Consider the following 22,212-nt stretch of genomic DNA (forward strand, 5'->3'; position numbering starts at 1 on the left):
TCAGAGGGATCAGGCATCTGAGGTGCCCTAACATTAAGCTGACACTGCACTAAAGAAACACCTCAGGACAAAGATCGAGTTGAGCTTAAGCTGCAGCAAATGAATGCATAAGAACTGCAGGTTTCTGTGCACAAGAGAGGCGGGTAACTTTTTGTTATACGTACAGTATGTACAGTAAAGCAGCACTGAGGGAAAATATACTACAACTTTAAGCTCAGTTGTAATGTGTTTACATGATACATGATTTGCCAAAGCCACATTATGAAAAGATTAAGAGGAACCTTCTGCTTGAACCTACTGACTCCATAAGGTTTTACTTACTTGTGTACTAGAGGGGCCCTGATACACGGGGCCAACCATTGGACATTGGACAGTCTTGGGCTGTTGTTGAGTGTACCAGGCCCAAGTTTTTGCTGTGTGCCCTCCATTGTTTGCACTAGTCCTTTGTATTCAGTTCAGACTGTACATGTTGAACCTTTGAACTCCTTGAACTCTTAATTTTGTCGATGTCAAGACAAGTCACTAAAAACACAAATGTCAATGTCACGGTCAAAAGGAAAAGTCAGGGGATCTCCAAAGTCATTATGATTCATCCTCTTGGTACCATGAATGTCTGAATAAACAAGATGTGGACCTGCTGGTCAGGGAATCATCAAAGTCATCAGGAATCATCCTCTGGACACCATGAGTATCTGTAGCCAATTTCATGGCAATCCATCCAACAATTGTCAAGACATTTGACTAAACAACTGATAAAGTTAACCTCATGGAAGCCCTGGAGGAACAATCAGGGGAGCACTAATGGATTCATTCTCTGGGGCCTATAAATCTGTATAAAAAAATTCCCAGCAATCCATCCCATAGTTTTTGAGATATTACAGTCTGCGCCATAGTGGTGAACCAATGGACTGACATTACTATCCTTAGAGCCTTGCTGGCAGTTAAAAAATGATGTGTTTTCTGAAATGCAATTTTTTTTTTTTCACAATCTTTTTATAAACATAACGACAGATTCTGCTGAGTTGATTTAAAGGTTTGTGGGAAGTTCAGCTTTAGAGAGGATGTAGCGGCAGCAGCTGTGTGATGGCTCTGTGATTAAGCTCCGGTTTCCCAACTCCGATGGCAGCGGCAGTGTTAGATTTACCCACCACTCTTCCCCTTGCGCTCATTCTCGCCTCAGGACCAACTAATCTGACACCACCTGTTGACTTGGCCACACTCATATTGTCCTACATAATCACAGGCCAGAACCAGCTCAGTCTGTCAACTCACCCCCCCCATGAGTATCACACTCGATTAGTTCATGGTTACACTGTGTGGGAAAAGTAGACTAAGCAGACAAAATCTTCCTGAGTACGCAGCTTATGCAACCATTTCTGGAACTAATTGGATCCTTGGAGCGGCAACGTATGTCAAGTTTTACACTCAGGAGCAGGAATGAAATAATTTGCATCTTTACAATAATGGATGGCTCATGAGCTGACTGTGAGAGCAGAGAAAAAAAGCTTTGGTCAGGGAGAGAATCCCCTCCAGGCATCCTGGCCGGAGGGAGTGATTTCATGTTGGTGAAACCACTTTTCACCCGTTCCCAAGGTCATGCTATCTGGGATGGCGATCTCACAATTAACTAGGATTTGGCAGGGTACCATGGTGAAGCTTTTGGAACGCAAAGCGGTTCCAACATGTCGAGCATCTCAAACCATGAGTTTTGAGCGGTCTTTGTTTGGTAACCCAAGATGCACTTTGAGCCTATAACATCACAACAAAACCTGCTGTTCGCTGAACAGAACTCTTTGTTGGGTGCCATCTGCACATCAAAGTGTTTTTTTTCCTTTCTTTCTTTCTTCCCAAACTTTTTCAATAATACTCTGTTAGCTCTGCCAAGACTAAAAGACAGCACCGATGGGGACGTGAGAATAAAAATATTCTCTCAGCTGTTTATGCCATTAATACAAACATAATGGGGCTGTAAGAGAAAAGACGGCTGTGCTCCTCTCCAGATGTTCTCCCTGCAAAGCAAACAAGGCGATGTGGTCTGATGTTGACAAAATCATCAAAGCGAGGAAGAGGAGAGAAGGTATTCAGAGGTTATCCTCGTCTTTCAAGCGCCCCCTTAGTCCTCCTCCCCCTTGGAAAAATTACCTGACAGCTGTTTTTTGGTAACCTGTGCACCATGAGAATGCCAGAAGTGGGAGTAGACAAGAGAGCAGAGTGGGAGAAATCAGAACTGGCGCCGGCCTCGCTTATGAAGTACAGCACAAAATATCCATGGGCAACAAAGAAAGGTCGACTTTCATCACAGCCCACACAGACAAGAATAAAAAGGGTTCTCTAATCTTCACCATCAATCTCAAATGACCAGATAAAAATATTTACCCATGTGAGTATCATGGGTTAGGTGCCTACGGCCAACAATTAGGTACTACGCACCACACAGAGCCATTTACAGCGAGTACTTTCCACCGATGGGTCAGCTGCAAAAGATGATGGACTCTTCAGGCATGAAAAACAGCATTTACTGTTGCTGAAGTTTAACTTTTAGAGTTGAATAATGCTTTGGAGGGTACTCCTGCTTTCTGAATATGCACGAGGTCACTAAAGCCTCTTTCACACATAGTCACTGGTAAAATACTGGGATAAACTTCGAGGCACCACTGGTGACTTTTTTTACTGTTGACACATGCAGCTACATCCAGGAATGTTTCCATCTTGCAAGAAGAAGAAGAAGAAGAAGAAGAAGAAGAAGTAGAGGATGAGTCAGGTGAAAGCATTGGCAGGGCAACTGTAAGCAAGTCAAGAAACAAGAACCAAATATGTCCTCAGCAGAGACCTGCAGAGTGATTGGTTCGCTCGGATCACGTGAAATGGTCTTTTGTCAGACATAAATAACCCTTTACGTGTAATGTTACTGCTTCCATTGACAATACAGCCGTAGCGGCATCCTCCCTGAAATGTTACTAGGTCTGATGAAGGAAACTAACGTAAAGATCTCCATTCACACATGACCACATGCAAGACATGTTTCAGGGGTAGGCTGCATGTGAGAAAGGGGCTCGATTCGAGTAGGGAAACTGGCCTTTCAGATCAAAACAAGTCTGGTAAATGATTCTTTCTGCTTCATGTTTATATTAACTGACTCCTCCAATAGACAATTTACAGCATGTACAGCTAGAAAACAATGCCACGACCTTTGAAACAACACAAATGGAATGTATGAGCACTTTATTAACTGCGAAGGCCTGCAGTAATACAGGGGAGGATGAGGTTACCCCCCGCGCACTGGCTCCTCTCTCTCTTGCAGAAAGAAGAATTTAGTCGCAGCAGACATGGGAAAGCACTGTGGCTGAACCTTTTAAAGTAGTCACGGTTATGGGTCATTACGAATAACTAATATCATGAATGCCTCTCAGCTGTTACCATGTTTTTGCAGAACAATGGCAACCCACCAGCAACAAACACAAAGCCATTTCGGCATTCGCCATTTCCGTTCCAAATGCCAGCATATTTTCCGAGTCATCTCCGCTTGTTTTTTTGGAGTATGTTCTGGACAAGGCTTGGGAAGAGCATGCTGTCCCTGCCTTCTGGGAGAACTGGTGAAGGCTGAAAAATTCAGACCCAGAGGCCTGCTTGCCTCCGCAGTTCAACAGCTGCTGGTGGCTTACATCACCCTGAAATCCTGCTCTCATTTTGATCATGGAAAGTTGTGTATGTGCTTTTACACATAGCTTACGATTCTCAAAGGCAGGAGTGGGTCCAACAAAGATTTAATGCAGCAAGACATCAGCGAGAATGAAGGAAATGTTTAGAGGCAGGTGAAATCTGTGTCAAGGACCACCGCCGACTGAGCTCCAATGCATTTAGACAGGAGATCTGTGAGGAGAACAGAGGTGGAATTCCAGGGGGAGATAAAAATACCTCAGGAGCTGCGTAGCTGCAGGTATTATTACACCCTCCTCAAGAGGCCCCGCAGCCACCGTGGGTACAGGATAGGTCATGGAGTGTGGTCCAGTGATGAGACGCCTTAAGACCCCTCAGAAAAGTCATTTTGGCTCAAAGCTTTCCGTTTAAATTTCATCAACATGTAACCTTACTTTACTTGCTTGTCCCTGCACACTCTGCAGAACAGAGGAACTATGAATTTAATGGCCGTGCGTAGTAGACTGAATTAAACCAGGCCACCGTGTTCAAAGATGCTTTTGTGCGAGGCGTTCCCCGATGTAAAAACTCTGCACATGCATTTTCCAGATCTGTACAGTAGGCCGTCTGCTGCAGTGGTTGGCGGCACCCCCCTCACCTCCCCATTTGAGGTTAGGCCTGGACAAGAACCAATAAACACTGAAGAAAGCCATGTTTCAGAAAACGCTGTGAGTGGTGGCAGGCACAGCCAACTACTGCGCAGCATTCTGGCACACCCACATCTGTGCAGCACACGACTCAAGATCTGCTCAAACTGGGTAAGAGCATGCAGAGACTGCAAGAATGTGATTAGCTGAGAAGAATTACACACAGAAGAACATTTTCTGTTTACGCTTTTCTTTTTTTGACCTTCCAGAAAAGAGCTATTTACTTTTGTACTTTTGTTTTGACAGCGTCCAATTTTAATGACCAAAAATAGACATGAATGTTTTGAAGCAAATCCACCCACACGCTTGCTTGAAGTGAAGTGACCTTAAGCTTCGGCCTAACAAGGGGACTTTCCCGTAGGTTGTCTTCCATGTTTGGTGGTGGAAGTAATTTATTTCCCCCCCCAATCCAAGGATCAAGGAAGGATCTTAACCACCCCCCAAAAAGCCGGCGAGCTTTGCTTCTTTAACGATACCCTAAAGCAGAGAAATGTGAACATTCCTGAAGCCAATTATTAGGTTCGGCATGTGAGAGGGGATCAGGTGCCCACTTTGTCTGCATAAAATTCCTTCACTCTGACTGGCTCTCACCTTCTCCATTCACAGTTTTAAAGCCTTGATTCAGACTCCCTCTGTCACCCCTTAACAAAGGATCAAGGGGCAGGACACTTGCAAAGAACCGGATTACGTTCTGGAGGCTGGTGGAAGGTGAAGGATCCGGGATATCCGAGTGATGTGGAGGTTAGATTTCTCCAGGTGTACAAGCGCTTTTGTTTAGGCCAGTCAGAAAACCCCCAACCCCTATAAATAGGATTAGTTTACCTGTATTACTCAGGTTAACCACTGGTCATTCCATTTTTTCCGCTTGTATCTATTTTATAACCTCTATATCTATATCAGGACAGAAGCAGTCAGTCACACCCTTGTTAATGGAAGGGATTTATGAGAGAAATCACTTGGCTTAAAAGTTTAACAAGATTTTGCCAGCTGTTGTTAGAATAGTTAAACACTCGCACAAGACGTTCCTTATACTGCTGCACCGCCTCCAACTTTAGAAACAAGGATGGAAATCCAAGCCAGCCGAAACACATCCAAAGTCTCAGAGCAGACTTTGGATAAGCAAACTGAGAGAGTGCAGGATGAAGATATGGTCATAAACGGGAGCCAGGGGGAAAAGCTGTTGGATGGGAGATAAACAGCAGTCCCGTCATTACTGTTGTCCAAGGTCAACAAGGGGCTCAACAAGAGCCTCTTGAGACGTCTCTGACTTTTCCTGCAACATTTACAATTTCACAGACCTGACATCTCTCACAGCGTCTTACCATGCATGAGTAAAATGTGCTAAAACGTTCAAACGCATCAAAAGAGCCACAGGTATTTTTAATTTTACACCTTTATCCCAATATTTAGATTGGATTTATTCCCATCGGATATATTGGCTGACCGCCCTCACACTGCCCTTAATGCGTTTTCCATTAATAACCACCGCTTATCCTGTTAAACTTGAGATAAGACATTTCAATATGACTCATTCTTAATAGCCATGACTGTGTTCTGTATTTAGTTACTGACTGTATTGGCAAAATGACCTACAGTATGTTAACTCACCTAGACTGGGAATCTTCCTGTCTAGACTGTGTCCCTGCAGGGATCATTCACCACTCTGTTACACAGACTGAATAGCAGGTTGTGATGTGGTTTCAGCTGTTACGCTTCACAGATTGATTAAAAAACAAAACAAATACCCTTTGAAACAGATTCATTAAATGAGTCAATAAATATTGAAACCTCCAGCACGTCTGGTTTAATTGCTCCTCAAAATAGCAGACAGCATTTTTTTTGTTGGCTATGCTGATAAAATCACCAGCATGTATATCTGGATATAAGTGAGATAAAAGAGCACTTCAGTAAGCCTGACAGCGATCCCATTCTCCTTGATGCACTTGGGGGAAGGAATTCCCCCAAACAGGACCACGCCTGCAGGATCTTACGCTTTGCGAGCCAGATAAAATCCCTAAGCTAAATGAAACACTTCCTTTACTTCACGTAACCTTCCTCCAAAAGATACTCCCCAAAATAAACTGCCGGCGTGTTCACAGCAGAACAATAACTACATGCAAACACGATGTCATGACAGTGTAAACAGACAAAAACAGACTCAATCATAATGAGTAATTGTGAGGACGCAAGCAAATATGGAGGGGTGGGAGAGAGATAGAGTCTTATATGCGTTGCAATTTTCACTGGATGGACCGTCATGAATCGGTGTCGGTGCAGAAAAGTCCATTTTATACCCAATTCTCAACTTAGCCTCTAGCATTTCCCATTTTCTTCATTATCTTAATCGATAAAGAAAATATGGCAATTAAATTATTTTTTATTAGAGTGACTGAAATGGAAATGCCCCCATTATATTCACTTACATCTCAGTCTGAACTAATGAGGAACAATCCCACTACTGGGTCGCTAATTGGACCAACAAAGCTTTAATAAGGCCTCTCTTTGCAGACATTTACCTTTACCTTAATTTACCAGAGGCCATTTAACGATCCTGGTCCTGTGCTTTGTAAAAGGCTCTTATTACAATGAGCCAGGAGCAGGACATAAAGTCAGCCGTTAACCTAAAGAACGTGTGTCAATAAAACAGCAGCCCATGTTCCATTAATTTGACTGTCATAAACATTTATGTCATAGCGTCTGCATTTCTACTCCAACCTGTGTCATTGATTTACACGGTGGAGGGACACTATTAAATGGAATATAATGTAATCAGGACCATGGATTTTTGTGACCAGTTTTAATGCTGCAGGGGGAACAAATCTCAGCCAGATAATTAACTTTAATAACACTCTATATTCACGTACATAGGGACTTAAGAGAGTGTGTTTGGCTTTGTACCAAGTACACAACAAACCCGAGGGGCCAACATCTGACAACCATAAACAAAGTCTGGGAGTATCTTCCTCCCTGTAGTTGACAGACAAATTTCACCTGTCCTCATAATTCAACAACAGGCCTTAATTTGAAGGTGCGCTCACACCTACAAAGACATCTGTTTGCCAGGAGTTTATGCAATAATACAAGAAGCCAGAAGGGTTAACCTGGCTATTCATTGGAAGCAGATGTGAAGGATCCATTTCCTACTATAATAAGAGGTAATTATAGGCAAGGGGCCTCTGTGTATTCGTGTGAAAATACACTGAGCTCCGGTGGTTCATCATCGAAGTGAACCAGTCAGGTATACGAGAGAAGGCAGTGAAGCTAAGTACAGTCAGCTCTACATGTGACTCATCACTGTGCTAATGCACAAGCCAGCACAAGCCAGTTCATGACCTCTGAAGGAAAAATGAGCAGAAAGGGGATCTTTACAGAGTCAGCTTTCACCAGTCAGGTTACATCACTCTGTCTGACCCTGCTGACAGTTTTTTTAATGGTAAAACTTTGCTGTCTCAGACAATGAGCAACAACATCACTACACTTTTTTTTTATCCAACATGAGTAAAAGTGTTGTATTAAATTAAAATTACACTATAATTTCTTTTGCATGCATTTTTTCATGAGAACTTGAAGGTATTCACATCAGCCAACTCTCATTCCTCAGCTTATTTCCCTGGTATTCCTGCCCACAGGGCTGAGTGAGAGCAGGATGAGCGATGACTGACTGCATTCTAACCCTCAAAGTAAGATAAATGCTTATGTTTTAAAATCGTACATACCGCTCTGTTGGATGAATGTCATGGACAGCTATGATTATTGTTATGGGCTGTCTTTCACTGCTATTTTAAAAAGTTTAAAAGACAAACACGACAACTTGTGATTTTGATCTTTTGCCACATATCACTGTGGAAATATTCTTAATTCTATGATGCATCACAGTGCCGAAATGAAAGATCTTACATTTACACTATGACAGAGCATAATCATGAGTTAGCATCCTACACAAAATGATAGATTACTGATGTTAATTGTTGATCGTCTTCAGTCTTGCCTGGACAGAAATTGTTAGTTACTTTGCCAACATCACTCTCCTGAATTGTGGATGAACATGAAGCTAAAGTTAGTTTTACATGTCGAGGGATATTATGATGGGAGGAGGCGGATTTTATGAACTTACTGGGAAGCACAAACTGGGGAAAAAAAAACCTAATCACAAACCCCACTCGCCATTTTTACTCTCCGCAAGTTCAAGATTCACGGAGTAGCGTTATGCAGTTGAATAATCCTGAAGATTCCCATATACATACATATTTTACCATGAGCATAATGAGTGTTGATTCAGGGTTGATATTCAAGAGTGCTGGTTGGTTGTATGGTTATATGCAAATTGTTGTGTACAGTAAGCCTATATTATGTGATGGTAATTGACATCAGGGGAATAAGCTCCACCTCAGGGGTGCAGCAATAGTGCTAACTTCAGAAGCACAGCACCCAAGGCCGATCAGACCTTAATCTCCGCCTGTCTGGTCAGCCTGTTCTAAATAACAAATAGCCGTAAAAAAAAAAAAAAAAAACTCCCCTTTCATTCTTTCCTTATCTCCTGCAAATCTTGTTTTCCATTATCCCAGCACCAGGAAAGCCTTGGTGAAACAGCAGACTGAACTTAACCATGTGGTCGGATGGCAGGACTGATGTCTGTGCCAGAGAATCTGACTGCAGTCTGAAGTCGAGTGTTTGTGCCAAACTTTAGCCCCAGCTTGCCCCCCACCTACACCCCTTGTACCCATGACAGGGTCATAATAGAGCCTCAGCAGGTGGAGCCTGGTAGGGAAGACAGGGGCCTCTTCGTCTTGGCACAGCTGATAGAGCCTCCTCTATGCGCTCATAGTCCACATAAATCACACAGGCCCTCGGTTCAGGGAAAGAACCATTTAATTACTCCTTTTAAAGCAATAATTGCCTGACTTGGCTGGAGGTGCTGCCTGCATGAAGATGAACAGACAAGCACGGCCTTCACTGTCTCTGAAGAACATCAAGGTCAAACCAGATCTGTAATTTAGATTAGCAAATCCCATATGTGCACCTATAAAAAGAGATCAAAGAATATGATCTTGAATGGACAAGTGTCAGAAATGGACCAATATTGTAACAGCTGTTCCCTGATTTTAAAAAAAAAAAAAAAGAAGAAGAAGAAAATCAGTAGCGCTCAACAGCTGCTGTTCCCATTGCCTGGTCTTCAGTGATGTGGTGTTGTAAAGGCACTGTTGGTGGTCACCAGCTACTTACTGTAAACTGTATGTCTTCACTGAGAATACAAGGTGACTCATGTTTCCACAGAAGTGCCATAAATGTGATACACACAGTGATGAACTTTCGATTGGATCTCAAAACAGCTTTTTTTCCCGATAAATCTGCATATCCGTTGGTGTCTCTCTCTCTCTCTCTCTCTTTGTGTGCCATCTCGGATCCAACAGTAAGCTGTAACTCTCAGAAGTATATAAACAAGCCTTTAAGCTAAGTATTTAGATGAGTCTTCATTCCGAGGGATCAACAGATGGTTTGGGCGGAGAGAAAATTATATGCAGCCACTTCAGTCTAAAACCACAGAAATTCCCCTCGCCTTACCAACTGTTTTACAAGGCCTGCCTTCAGCTTCAATTGGCCTGCCAGGTATTGGGGTAGACGCGCATAATGTCAAGCCTCCGGGCACATGATGGATGCTAAGCTACTTTAGTCTTTAGGTGGGGTGGTTAAGGAGTGTTTGAAATTCTTTGTATTGAGCCTGCAATACTCTACAAGAATAAAGATAAAAATCTGAAATCCTTCTCAGCTTGTCCCTGAGGGTGATCTGGATCAGCCTCAAGAGGAGTGTATTTGAAAATGATCCGAAGGCTCAGTTGTGATGACTGCTTCCAGCAGCACACAAGGAGCTGTGATTTTAATCTAGGGAAACGCTCAACCACCAACAGGGTCCACATTCCTCTCCTATCAGTGGCTTGGTTTTTTTTTTTCGGTCCCACAACTTCTCACACAGAAGTGATTGTCTGGTGTGCTGCTGCTGCAACTTCCAAACCTAGTCACCAAACAGACATGCATCTCTTGGAAGCTACACTCAAATAAAGACTAAATCATCTGTGAGGCACATCCAGGTGTGTGAAAAAATACAAGAAACAAAATCACTGGGCAACAGACCATTCTCTAAACCCTTCCCCCATGGAGACATTGTTGAATCATAACTTAGCAACCATAACTGAGTACGACGGGCCTGTCAAACTTCAGATTCTTCCACATGCTAAAATGGTGTTTGCAGAGCGGTTTTTAAGTTTGGGGGGCTTTCAAAAATAAGTTGGTTCAAAAATAAGTACAAAAGTAAAAGAAAAGGATTCAACAGAGTTTGCTGTCTGCAGTCATTAGCATGTCCGGCTAGTTTGTAAATTAGTTATTTCTTAGGCCAAGAAAATCATCAAACTACAGTCGTTTCTGGGTTTCCAGGTTATATAGAAATACGAACTGCATTTAATTTGTGAGGTCTCCACATTGGGTGGAAGCTAGTCCTGGATGCTATCAGGGTTTTGGCTTTAAGCTAAACAGACAAACTTTAGGTTCAGATCTTAAATAAAGGTTTGTTCTTCCATTTTTCTCTGTATCATATTTACACTCGGACTAACTAGCTCAACACTGCAACACCAGATAAGTGTTGCTCATTGGTTTCAAAGTCTTCTTGGCTACATGTTTCATCAACTGCTAAGTGTTTTGACTTTTTGCCTTGGTTGCGCAGCTTTAGCATCAGTCTTTTAGCGCTTAATTATTTTCCGTATGTAGCTATTAAGTTAGGTTTATATTTAAGAATATCTTTCACCAGTAGCTAATCTTTAAAACAAAAGTCAGCTGGAGCCACTGGAGACAGCATTTTTTGACCAGCTCGTAAAACCAATGTTAGCTTGTCACAGTCACGATTTCAGCAGTAAAATTTGATGATTTGTCTGCCTTTGTCTGATATCCTTTTATCCTTTAAATGTGAGAAGTGGGAGGGGCCTAAAAAACAACCAATTACAAAATTGCAGTAGTATCAACAGGTCAGGCTTATGGTGTCTTTAGAAAAATACCATATTCCATGATTTGATTAATCAGATGAACCAATTTAGGGTGTATTATTGAGTCACATCTCATGGCCACATATGTAGAGCCCTGATGATGAATGTTCTGCTTCCTTCCTACAGGATCTCTTTGATTTGGTGTGAGTAATATTTACTTTTCATTAAAAGTACAGTATGTGAATGAGTGTGTGGCTTTGTGGGTCTGAATCAAAGACTTTTTTTTCCATGACAACACGGTTTGGTTCTTGGCATGGCACATGCATCTTCAAAAGCAGCAAACCTGGATGGAAAATATTTCCAACCAGGCACTTCTGCTCAGTCGAAACACACTGTGAGGGGAAATTCGAATATCACATTCTAGCTGAGAGAGGAAAATAAAAACAAGGGCTTGTACTTTGCCATAATTAAGTCCAGGGGAATTCATTAATCTTTAGTTACAGCATGTTACTTGCCAAGTTATACAAACTTCTGTGCGGCTTTGCAACCAGCCAACTGACGCTCTGAATTAAGTAAATCTCGTTGTGCATGATATAAAAAACCCAGTGATAAAATCCTTCATAACTTCACTGCAAGAAAGAAAAAGCCTGCAGGGGGGATGTTTGAAGATTGTCTTGTTGAGATATGAGTGCCGGAAAACAAGAGTGACTACAGATTATGGGGATTTTCGAATATAAACATACAAGATTGAAGTAGGGAAAAGTCAGTATGGGGGTTGGTAAAAATCCAACACAATACACTGGGGTATTTCTTTCAGCATATATAGAGCAGGACATCTGACGTGCACACAGGAAAGCCTGAATAAACTTTGCTTTGGGGGAAGTGGGGTCCTCTTGTCCTGTAGATAATTCCAGGTTTCATTTCCCCGACAGGATGGTGACTCAGCAAGGGACAAAAGTTTTTAAACCATCACAACCCACCACACCAAAACAATGGACTGCCGGCAAACCACTTAACCACAAACTCGTCTGCTTTCAGCTCCAAAGATATCTCATCATGGAGCCCATTATTTGTCTGGATTTGTAACTGGAGAAAGAGACAATCAGGTGTGTAGGAATATGATCTGAATACTGTAATACCACAAGTGCAAGGACTCCGACGAGCTGTAAGCGAGTGAGTAAATAGAGGAAAAGGACAGAGGGTGAAAACGACAAAGAGAGAAAATTCCTTTGAGAACACAAAGTGCCTAAGTGTGCGAGTGAGGATGTGTGTTTAACAAAGTAAAAGACTTGTTATGTCTCGTGGGACAGCAGCTGACATGATAACACAGAACAGACCGGCGCAGCTCTCCTCTCGTCTCTCCTGAGGGCCTCTGCAGCCTCGGTGAGGGGAACTTTCCAAAAATCAGAGTCAGTATGGCTCATATTTTAACAGTAGCTCTGAATGCTGACATTATGTAGCAGTTCACCTGTTGTATGCTATGCAGTTTGTCTGTGATGGTCAACTTTGAGCTCAAAGGGACAATGGAACGCCGCTTATAGTCCAAATTCCTACATGTAAACTCTGGGCAAATCTATCTACCCAGAGTATAAGTATAAAAAAGCCATAAAATGCACTTGGTGGCTCAACACACGATATTGTGCTAAAAAAGGCTGAGGCTAAAGCTAACAGGTCCCGAGTCAGCATCCTCGTTAGCTGATGATGCATTTTTTTTAAAAAAAAGCAGATACAGCGATGTTCTGGTATCGCAGTATACAGCTAGTTAGTCCTACGAGAGTGACTATTATTTCCTTTTTCCATTTGCTGTGTGTTTCTACTTTTAGGGTGGTGAGTTTGGCAATATCTATTTCAGATAATGACTTGAGCTGATGTGAGCTTGTGTAAACTGCATGTTTTGGTCTCATGCCAAAATATTGTGTAAACATTGCACATTTAAATGCATTTAGTCAGCAGGCGATTTGAATTGGGATGCCGCATCCATCGTTAGCAAACTGACCGGGAGTCATCCACCTCTTCATCCCTAGTATGACTAAGAGCACGGGCAGATGGGTCGTTAAGGTTGTAAGTAAAGTAAAAACATATCAGTAGGCTAACTGTGCATGGTGCTGAGGGAGCAGGTAGATTTGTAAATGTATTAAAAAATGAATATTTAGTTGTCACTCATTTTATGAAGAAACAACATTCAGCTCTTGCTTCTCAGCTCTGGCGCTCTTTAATTTGTGAAGTCATCTAATTAGACTCCTGAATAGCTGCAATCTTGTACGACTGCTGTCAGAACAAGCCCATAAATTAAATAAAGGTTAGCAGAAAGGGGAAGTCAGTGTTTTCCCCCATATTTACTTTTTGCTGAGCCATTACACCCTTAAGCCTGCAAAATTCCACTTTGCCGACCTCCCTCTGTGAACATTAAGGGTTTAACAACAGCTTAGGCAAATTTGCATCTTCTTAAGGTTACAGGAAGGTCTCGCAGAGATAGAAAGCCTCAGTGTTCCCGCAGGTAGAAACTTGTTGTACAGTAAGAGGAAACAGAGGCAGGGAGTGAGAAATCTTCATTTCTGATAAGACACCAGGGTGGGATTTCTTATAAACACTTCACGGGATGTGAGGGTCAAACCTAGTTCCAAAAGACAATGGAGGAAAAAAAAAAGAAGAAGAATAGCATTCCTTTAGCCAACTTAAGTACCCTGGAAAAATCTGTTCACAACACACAAAAACGTCTTTGGTGAAAAGGGCAGCAACACCCCCCCCCATCGGAGCAGCTGTATAAGTTGGGAGGAACCATACAAGACAATGCTGCAGCTCCTGTGAGCGGAAAAAAAAAAAAAAAAAAGCAGCAGAATGCCCAAGTGACTTCACATCAATGCCACCAGCAAAGACAATGGCAGACTCAATAGGGGCATGGACAACTATGGAGCACCTTCAAAGGGAGAGTGCAATACAGTTAACTTAGCATTTCAATGAATCTCTAATGAGTGTGAGTCGGGGTACAGCCTAGGAAAAAAAAAACCCGGTAATACAATGCGAAAAGATTGAGGGAAGGCTGTTAAAGATGAGGAAATCAGTCAGAGCATGTGCCAGTCTATTACAGTCTTTTGTTCTTCTTATCAGGCTGAGAGCGAGTGTTTAGATTTAAAGCTCACTGTGTTCCAGAGGAGCAGAGCGACCGCCAAGTGCTTCCAGTGAATGACCTGCTCGCCACTCATTAAGACGAAAATAAGTAAATCCCAAGTGACATTATGAATAATGCTTTTTCCAAACCGTAGAGCATTTTCAAATAATATCATACATTTTCCGGATCACATCATAAAAGCACTTCTTAGGGAGAAATATTGGAAGACTGTGATATGTGGCGCCACAAATAGTTTCTGGCGATTAGCTGTTTTTTTTTTATTGCTTGCGGTGCAGACTGCCGTGTGTCCTCAAGACATCCTGTGACCTCAATGTGAACTCTGTTGGATTTATTGCATCTTTAGCTCCACGGCACAGGAATGAAGAGTGATAAATAAACTTCAAATATCTTTTACTAAAAATGTAAAAAGACGCCAAAGGGTGACTGACATCACACGTCGTGGACAATGGATGTGTTACTCCAGTGAATCTTGCCCAGAGATCCCTTCTGTACATGGAAGACTGCAGAGAGAGTTCACTGAAGAGCAAAAAAAACAGAAACTGGTAGTAATTTACTTAAATCTTGCTCACAGGCACTGCAGTGAATGTGCTATTGGGCCTCACTGGACCTGTTCAGTTAAAGGATGGCCACTTTGATCAGTAGACCACACTGGCTTCTGTGCCACACAATCATTTTTAACAAGCATTGTAGAATGAAAAGAATAAAAAAACTGGTGTGTTGAATGTGCTGTGCCCTAAAAGCCGAAATAAATGACAGGTGTGTTAATCGGAGCGGTTTCATGGCTTAAAATTGAATACGAAGAGGGAAATCCAAATGAAACATTTCTTCCGCGTAAAGCTCATAAACTGCGGTCTGAAACAAAAGCCATCCACTGGCATACACTTCAGAGTGAAGAAACGTAAACGTGTGAGGAGCAGTGAATGGAAAGAGTGGGACTCTAGTTACAACAGGCACTACTTAAGAGTATGTGGGCTCATGTCAGCACATGCACAGCGTTGCTGCTGTACCAGCTGAGGTGCAGCTGTGTTTGGAGTCAGCTCTTCTGTCCGACACGGACGAGACGCTGGGCATGAAAGAGCAACGCTGCAGCGGCAGCCGCGGAGCGCAGAGCGTCTATTGTGAGAGGAGATTTGTTTGTGCATGTGTGTGAGGGTGTGTCCAAGGCAAGTGTGAAATATATTGTATGCATCCTTAAGGCTTTGATGCATCTCTGCCATCTGAACATATCACCACATCAAAATCCCGTAATTAAATATATAACAGTAATACAGGCTCAGACATTAACTGGACAGAAGACAGAAGTAAAAGAAAGAAGTGTTGCATTCTAGTCTGGGTGTGAGGCCGCACAGTGGATATCTAAAGGACCATGCCAATATATTTGGCTTTCAGTCTGTTTATATTCATCCTCAGTTTAATTACTGACTATGGCTGCCTGGAGGGTAGCAAAAGGCACCAGCAGAAGAGGATCTGTGTCACTAAACTTACATTTCTGACATCGTTACCATGTCTTGAAAAATACTGATATTCAGTACAACCCTCGATACCACAGGGAAGAATTGTCACTACATTGAGGACATACAATTAAGCGTTTTTTGCTAAAAAATACATATGAGACTGGAGGAAGTAAGGTTATGTGGGCCCTAAAGAGGTGCATGTTTCAACTTGCTTTTGGAGAGGAGAGGGAAAAGTATTAATGGTGTAACCATACTTTTATTTTAGTACACTGCCTCTTAATATACTGAGCAACAGACTGAAAGAAAGCCAACACTGGGCTCACGTCTCTGTAGAGAAGCAACAATGCACAAACTGAAAAGGTGTTGAACAAATGTTTGTGCAGTGCCAGACTCTACTGGAATGACTGCACTGCATCCGAAGACATGCACAACATTCAATACATGAAACCAAATGGCAGGAAGAGCAGCAACTGCATTCATAAATTAAAAGTGAAAAGTTTGGGAAACTGTGCAGTGGGAGCTAATCCGGGCTGTGAATAAATCAGCAGGAACCCCCTGCTGAACTGAGAAACAGAGTCAGGTTCAGAGTCCTCACCTCTCTGACCTCTATACCGGCCCAAGTCACACCTCACTGCAGAGTCAACAAATGCCAGCCTTCCGGCCTGCGCTCCATATGTGCCAATGTGCTTGAGGAGGGGGCGAGCCACTTCAGTGCAGCATTGTCCCATCAGCCAAGATGGCCTCTCTCCTGGGGCTATAATTCAACAATGCAATGTTTACTGAACCCAGTCTTCAAGCAATTATGTGAATGGGACTGGCGGGGGCAGACCTTCCCTACTGTTCAAACTTTGGAGTGGAGCTGCTGTTTGCACTGCTGTGCTTTGCAGCTCCACAGAGTCCTCATCGACTATGAATGGGAATTAAACACCAGGTAGCCGGGGCACCACACAGAGAGACAGACCGCCTCGGCTGGTCAATACATCACCCAAGACAAACTCAACAAATAACCTGACCAAGCTGTTGCTGCAGAACGCTTAGCATTAGCAATGTATGAGTTTAAAGAAGAGAAGAATATACACCAGTGACACACGCTCTGCAGACTATATAGTCGTAGGAATCCAGGCCGCCCTTCCCCCAACCCCAGTCCAACCCCCAATGAAGTCAAGGGACACTTATGACAGTCTATACTGGGACGGATCTCTGTGCCAAAATTGTCGGCGGTGGTGCTCACAGTTGGTCTGATGTCATACATCAGAAAACAAAGTGGCCTCACTCTCATAAGTGAAAACAGAAGTCCATTTTTTCTGTCCATTTTTCTACTTGTAAATCACCACTAAGAGAAGACGTTTTTGCAGGTTTTTATTGAATGTTAAGCTGTAAAAACCGTCCACCTGGATAATTTCCCGAGCTTGTGGTTCTCGGCTGGTGGTTCACAGCAGGTTACGGGGGAAACTCATTTGTGATGGAGAGCTCTTAGCCACCATGGGATTTTATTGGCTTTGATTGTTTGAGTTGATGCGCATGACCCTGACATTCCAGCAGCGAGAGAGGAGGGCCCGCAGTAACACCAGTATGTGTGCTTAATTGAATCAAGGGTCAGTCCGCCTGTTGCAGTTCAATGTCATAATGCAAAAAACAGATGCTTGCGGTTCCAGATAATTTAATTACATCGGTATTGTTGGCCTGGTAGTCAATCAACGCCGGGGTTATAGCGTATAGGCCATCTCCTGTTACTGTCCAGGGTCAGGACACCAGGGATGAAGATAGCTCTCTGGGGAACTGGGTAGCTTTTATGAATCGATGATATTAAAGATACATAACTCGGCTTTGAGGATGTGTGTAATGCAGCGTTGGTCTCGGCTCTATGAAGTGGCACAACGTGATCGATCATGTCATCTACAGGAAAGGCTCGGCGCTCGATAGCATGTCACCTCTGGATGTTGAGTATACCTCGGAGCCGTCAACACTATAGCTTTTCAAACAGCGGAGATTATTATGGCTCACACGCGCCACATCCAGCAGGTGAGATTTATGTCTGCTAGCCACCGTGACTATGTCCTCATCATTCAAAAGGGCTTCGCTTCAGATCAAATCAACACAGAGGAGTCAAAGATATCTCAGCCATGACAGCTCTGTTTATTGGAGGGCGTAAAGGTGAGAGAGCAGACGGGATCGCTCCATGGTGGAGGGGGAAGTCTATTCTCAGCAGGGAGGCGACGCTCATCCTCTGTATGAATCATAAAGCATATATAGCTGGGCACATACATTTAAGATTGAAATTGTACTAATTACAGAGGAGTTAAGATCTTGACAGTGCACGAGTGGCACTCCAGAGCTGAAGTTAATGGACAGAAAGACAATTTGCAATCATTTTGATTTCTTGTCTAGGTCTTTAATCAAGCAGAAATGTGATTTTAAGTTACATAAATTTGGGGTTTGGGATATTAGTTGGAGGAAATGAGCAGTTTGCAGTTATTTGTGGACTAAATTATTAATCTTTTTTTGAAATGAAAATAATCAGGTGTGAAAATAACCTACAGTATAGTAAACATTACTGGTGACTGGATGAATACATGATGTCTACAGGTATCAGAAACAAAATTTCAAATATTTTTTTTTTTTTTTGGACCTTTTTCAAGAATTTTAACAAACAATCAAACACAAATTCTTTATATTAAACAATCTTCTTTATAAACATTTTCCTCTTAATCAATCATTGCAGGTGAGTACAATAAGGTAAGTTGTGGTCGCATGCAGAGGTGAGACACGCTCATTAGGTCATAAAAAGAGAGAAAAAGATGGATAGATGAAATTAGATAAAATGTTTGTGGTAATAACAACCTATTAAGATTATTTAAAGACATTTGAGGCCTCATATTTGTTTATAAAACTGAATTCAAGGTGTTTTAAGACTTTTTAAGCACCTGCAGACACACCGTAATAAAACCAAATTCCTAATATGGTGCAGTCTCTCAACAGCAGGAGGGTTGGGGTTGTGATTTTTTTGTTTATAACACCCTCTCCTCACCTTTTTTTAAAAATGTTCTTTCATTCAATCATAGCAGGTGAGTACAAAGGTATGCGGTCCCATGCAGAGCTTGGTTTTATGTAAAAATATGGTTTGCCAACAGGTAAGTGTAAGTTTGAAGTAAAGAGAGAGCATGAGGGCCAGTGATCAGAAATGTGGACTTTAAAAGAAAGCAAAAGATGGAGAAAATGAAGACATTCAATTATGGTCTCAATTAGGACCTCATAAATTCAAATGTATGACCACTTAATGACCTTTCAGGCATCGTATTTGTTTATAAAGCTGAATCCAAAGCATGTTAAGACCTTTTAAGGCCCTGCAATAAAACAAGAGGATGCCGCTTAGAAAGAAATCCCCCAATATGGTGCTTCTCCCAACTGCTTTTGTTCCCAGAGATTTTTATTCTGATGGGATCTGCAGGACTGATTCATTTATAAGAGAAACATTGGTCAGAGGACACATAGGGAACAACGAGACACAGAAAGTAATAAATGCATATTTTCATGCGCGGTATCCTTTGCACCTTACATGCACATGTAATGACAGTCAAGTGTGCAGGGTGAAGTGCTGCCTGGCTAACTTTTGAGCAGCTTTGGGGCTATGTGGGACTCCAGGGGAGAGACTATGAATAGCTTTGTTTCTATGGACAAACTTAGCTTGAGCTTCGCTCAACAGCGGGATCCAGTTTGTCATATTACTTCTAAAAGCATCTTTACGGTACATGCTAGTGTCGGGGGGCTGGGGTCTGTTTCCACAGTCCCCGCTTTGCATGTACACCAGAGCTGGACGCTAGTACGCTGGTGCACATGCAAAGTGGGGACTGTGGAAACAGACCCCACAGTCCCCACTATTTACTGAGCATAAATAGCAACATAAACGCATGCCTCTCTCTGTCTTCTGCCTTTAATAGGTCATAAAAGCCCTGATTTGTTTCTTTGGCATGACCTCTTAAGTGCGTTTTGGGGCTGAATGAAACATTAGAAGAAGAAAAAAAAAATCCACAGAGGAGAGTTTGACTTACAGTCACCAGCTGGCATGTGAGTATCAAAGAGAGGATAAGTCCACAGATCGATGTGGTCGGAGTGCCCATTTTTTTGTCCACCAACCCAGCGCCGGGCTGCCAATGCTGGGGGAAAAGGAAACACACCAAAAAAAAAAAAAAAAAAAAAAAAATAGAAAGAAAGAAGGAGCCGAGTTCCTTCACTCCTCCTGGCCACAGGAGCGGTGCGATGCCTGCACCCTTTTCACTCTTTTCTTCACTGTGGAGGAACCCGACTGCTGCTCCTCTGCGTCCCACACCCGGTGGGACTTCATCAACAGGTAACGCGGATCCTTTTGCACGCGCTCGCTTTTCTCGTTACAAAAATCGTCGGAGAGAGACTCCAAACTTGCTCCTTCTTCTTCCTCTTCTTCTTCTTCTCTTTCTCCTACTTTTTCTACTGTCCCTCCCCAGTGCGCACCGAAACTTGGGACTTGGTGTGCGGCTATACGCGGTCTTGTAAAGTCACTGGGAAGTCCTGAGCTGGGAGAGAGAGAGAGAGAGAGAGGGAGAGAGAGAGAGAGAGGGAGAGGGAGGGAGAGAGAGAGAGAGAGAGAGAGAGAGAGAGGGAGAGAGGGAGCTGCAGGAAAAGTAAAAGGCGGAATGGAATTCAGGGAGTGCTGAAAGAGAAGACGGCTAATCCCAGTGTGGGGAGACGCCACCGAGCAGACCCACGATGGCTCCACACATGAACACACACCGCTCACGTGCGTCCACTGCGCAGAAAAACACCTTTATCCTCCTCCTGTTGTGAATAAAGTCTGTCTGTGCTGCCAGAGACACCGAGGGCATGGAAATGTTTTACCTTTGTATTTAGTCACTCCACTACAAGTAAAAAAGTAGAATGAAGGTACAAGTGTTTAAAGTAGGTCATAAAACAGTATGACCTTTTTTAATGTTTACTGTAAGTGTATGAAGTGATGGAATGTAACGTAGTACTTTTACTCAGGTGCTGTACTGAAATACACATTTACTAACAGGAGGCAAATGTTGAACTTTACACTCTACTGGGTTTTTTCTGATGATTTAAGTTACAGTTACTCAACAGATTATTTGAACACAATATCTTACTCAGATTTGCCTTTTCGGTACTTTATGTAACAATGGACCTATAAATGTAAGTGTAGAAAGTAACTAAGTACATTTTGCTCCATGTCCCAGGAAGCCTACTAAACATTGAGTAATACCACATTGTTAAAGTACTCCCCTACAAGTAAAAGTCCTGCTTTTTAATACTTTCAGGATAAAGTAAACTAAATCTGATTACTCAAGTTCTGTACTAAAGTAATTATGAGGAAGGCTACTTGTATTTTATTTGAGTATCCCCATTTTCTTTTTATTGTACTTGGTTTATTTGACATTAGTTACTAGTTACTTTTGCACATTTTGATTGTCAACACAAAATATATGTAAACAAACTAGTTGTTAATTACCTTTACTTAGATTTGTTACTGTACTTCTTTTGTGTTTTTACTTTATTTCTTTAACACAGGACTTGTAATCTGGTATTGTTACGTTTACTGTATATTTAGGCCTTTATTGGAGGATAACTTGATGTATTCACCTAAAATGCTTTTTTTTTTGTTGCCATGGTGGAGCTGATTTCATAATGCATCATCTGTTTATAAACACATCAGGAAGTTCATGTGCAGTGTCTTTATCTGGAAAGTAATCAGCAACTATCTCAGGCAAGATAAGGTCACAGTTTATCTGAAAGATCCAGGTCAACAAACTTCATTATTCAGAAAAAGTGAACCGTAGAAGACTAGATCTGATCCTCAGAGATGTATCCTTTTCATTTGATTGGCCTGCTTCACGCCTGTAGAGTACTTTTCCTGCCCTTGAGGGCCATTTCTTTCAAAGACCTGACTCACATTCCACTTCACTCAGTGTTTTACTTAACAAAATTAATGCCAATGAAATGTTTTTTTTTTTTTTTGGGATGGGATTATGGGATTCATTAACACACTGAGATTCCTTTATTTTGGTTGAAAATAGAAGCATTCCTGCAGACTTTCATTAAAAAGGTATAGTCCCATCTGGACACAGTATACTTGAGCATTAAGTGCCCTCTACTGGTGTTAGAGGAGGCACTACACCAAAGACTGAATTGACTTCTTCATGCAGTCGATACAAAGGGTCGACTCAAGCCTCAACTAAGATTAGAAACACAATTAACTGTCCAAAATGTAACATGTGGCAGGCTGAGTGTCCGGACTGAAGGCTGGAGGCCCGTATGTTTGTGTC

At 42.3% G+C, this 22,212-nt stretch overlaps 1 protein-coding gene across 8 annotated transcripts in view; it reads right to left on the bottom strand.

The window, feature by feature from the left end:
• The window catches only part of hspg2 (heparan sulfate proteoglycan 2), a 96,712-nt gene extending 76,238 nt beyond the window's left edge, over window positions 1-20,474 (bottom strand). For 3 of the 8 annotated variants that reach the window (XM_037104102.1, XM_037104098.1, XM_037104097.1), the window contains exon 1: window positions 19,948-20,474. In XM_037104102.1, coding sequence (XP_036959997.1) covers window positions 19,948-20,016 — 69 coding nt within the window. In that variant the 5' untranslated portion in view covers window positions 20,017-20,474. The remainder of the gene's footprint in view (window positions 1-19,947) is intronic. The other 5 variants (XM_037104103.1, XM_037104100.1, XM_037104099.1 and 2 more) reach the window with 4 other exon arrangements.
• Window positions 20,475-22,212: the final 1,738 nt, after the last annotated feature.

The sequence above is a fragment of the Acanthopagrus latus genome, chromosome 7 (assembly GCF_904848185.1).
Source record: "Acanthopagrus latus isolate v.2019 chromosome 7, fAcaLat1.1, whole genome shotgun sequence".
Taxonomy (NCBI): Eukaryota; Metazoa; Chordata; class Actinopteri; order Spariformes; family Sparidae; genus Acanthopagrus; species Acanthopagrus latus.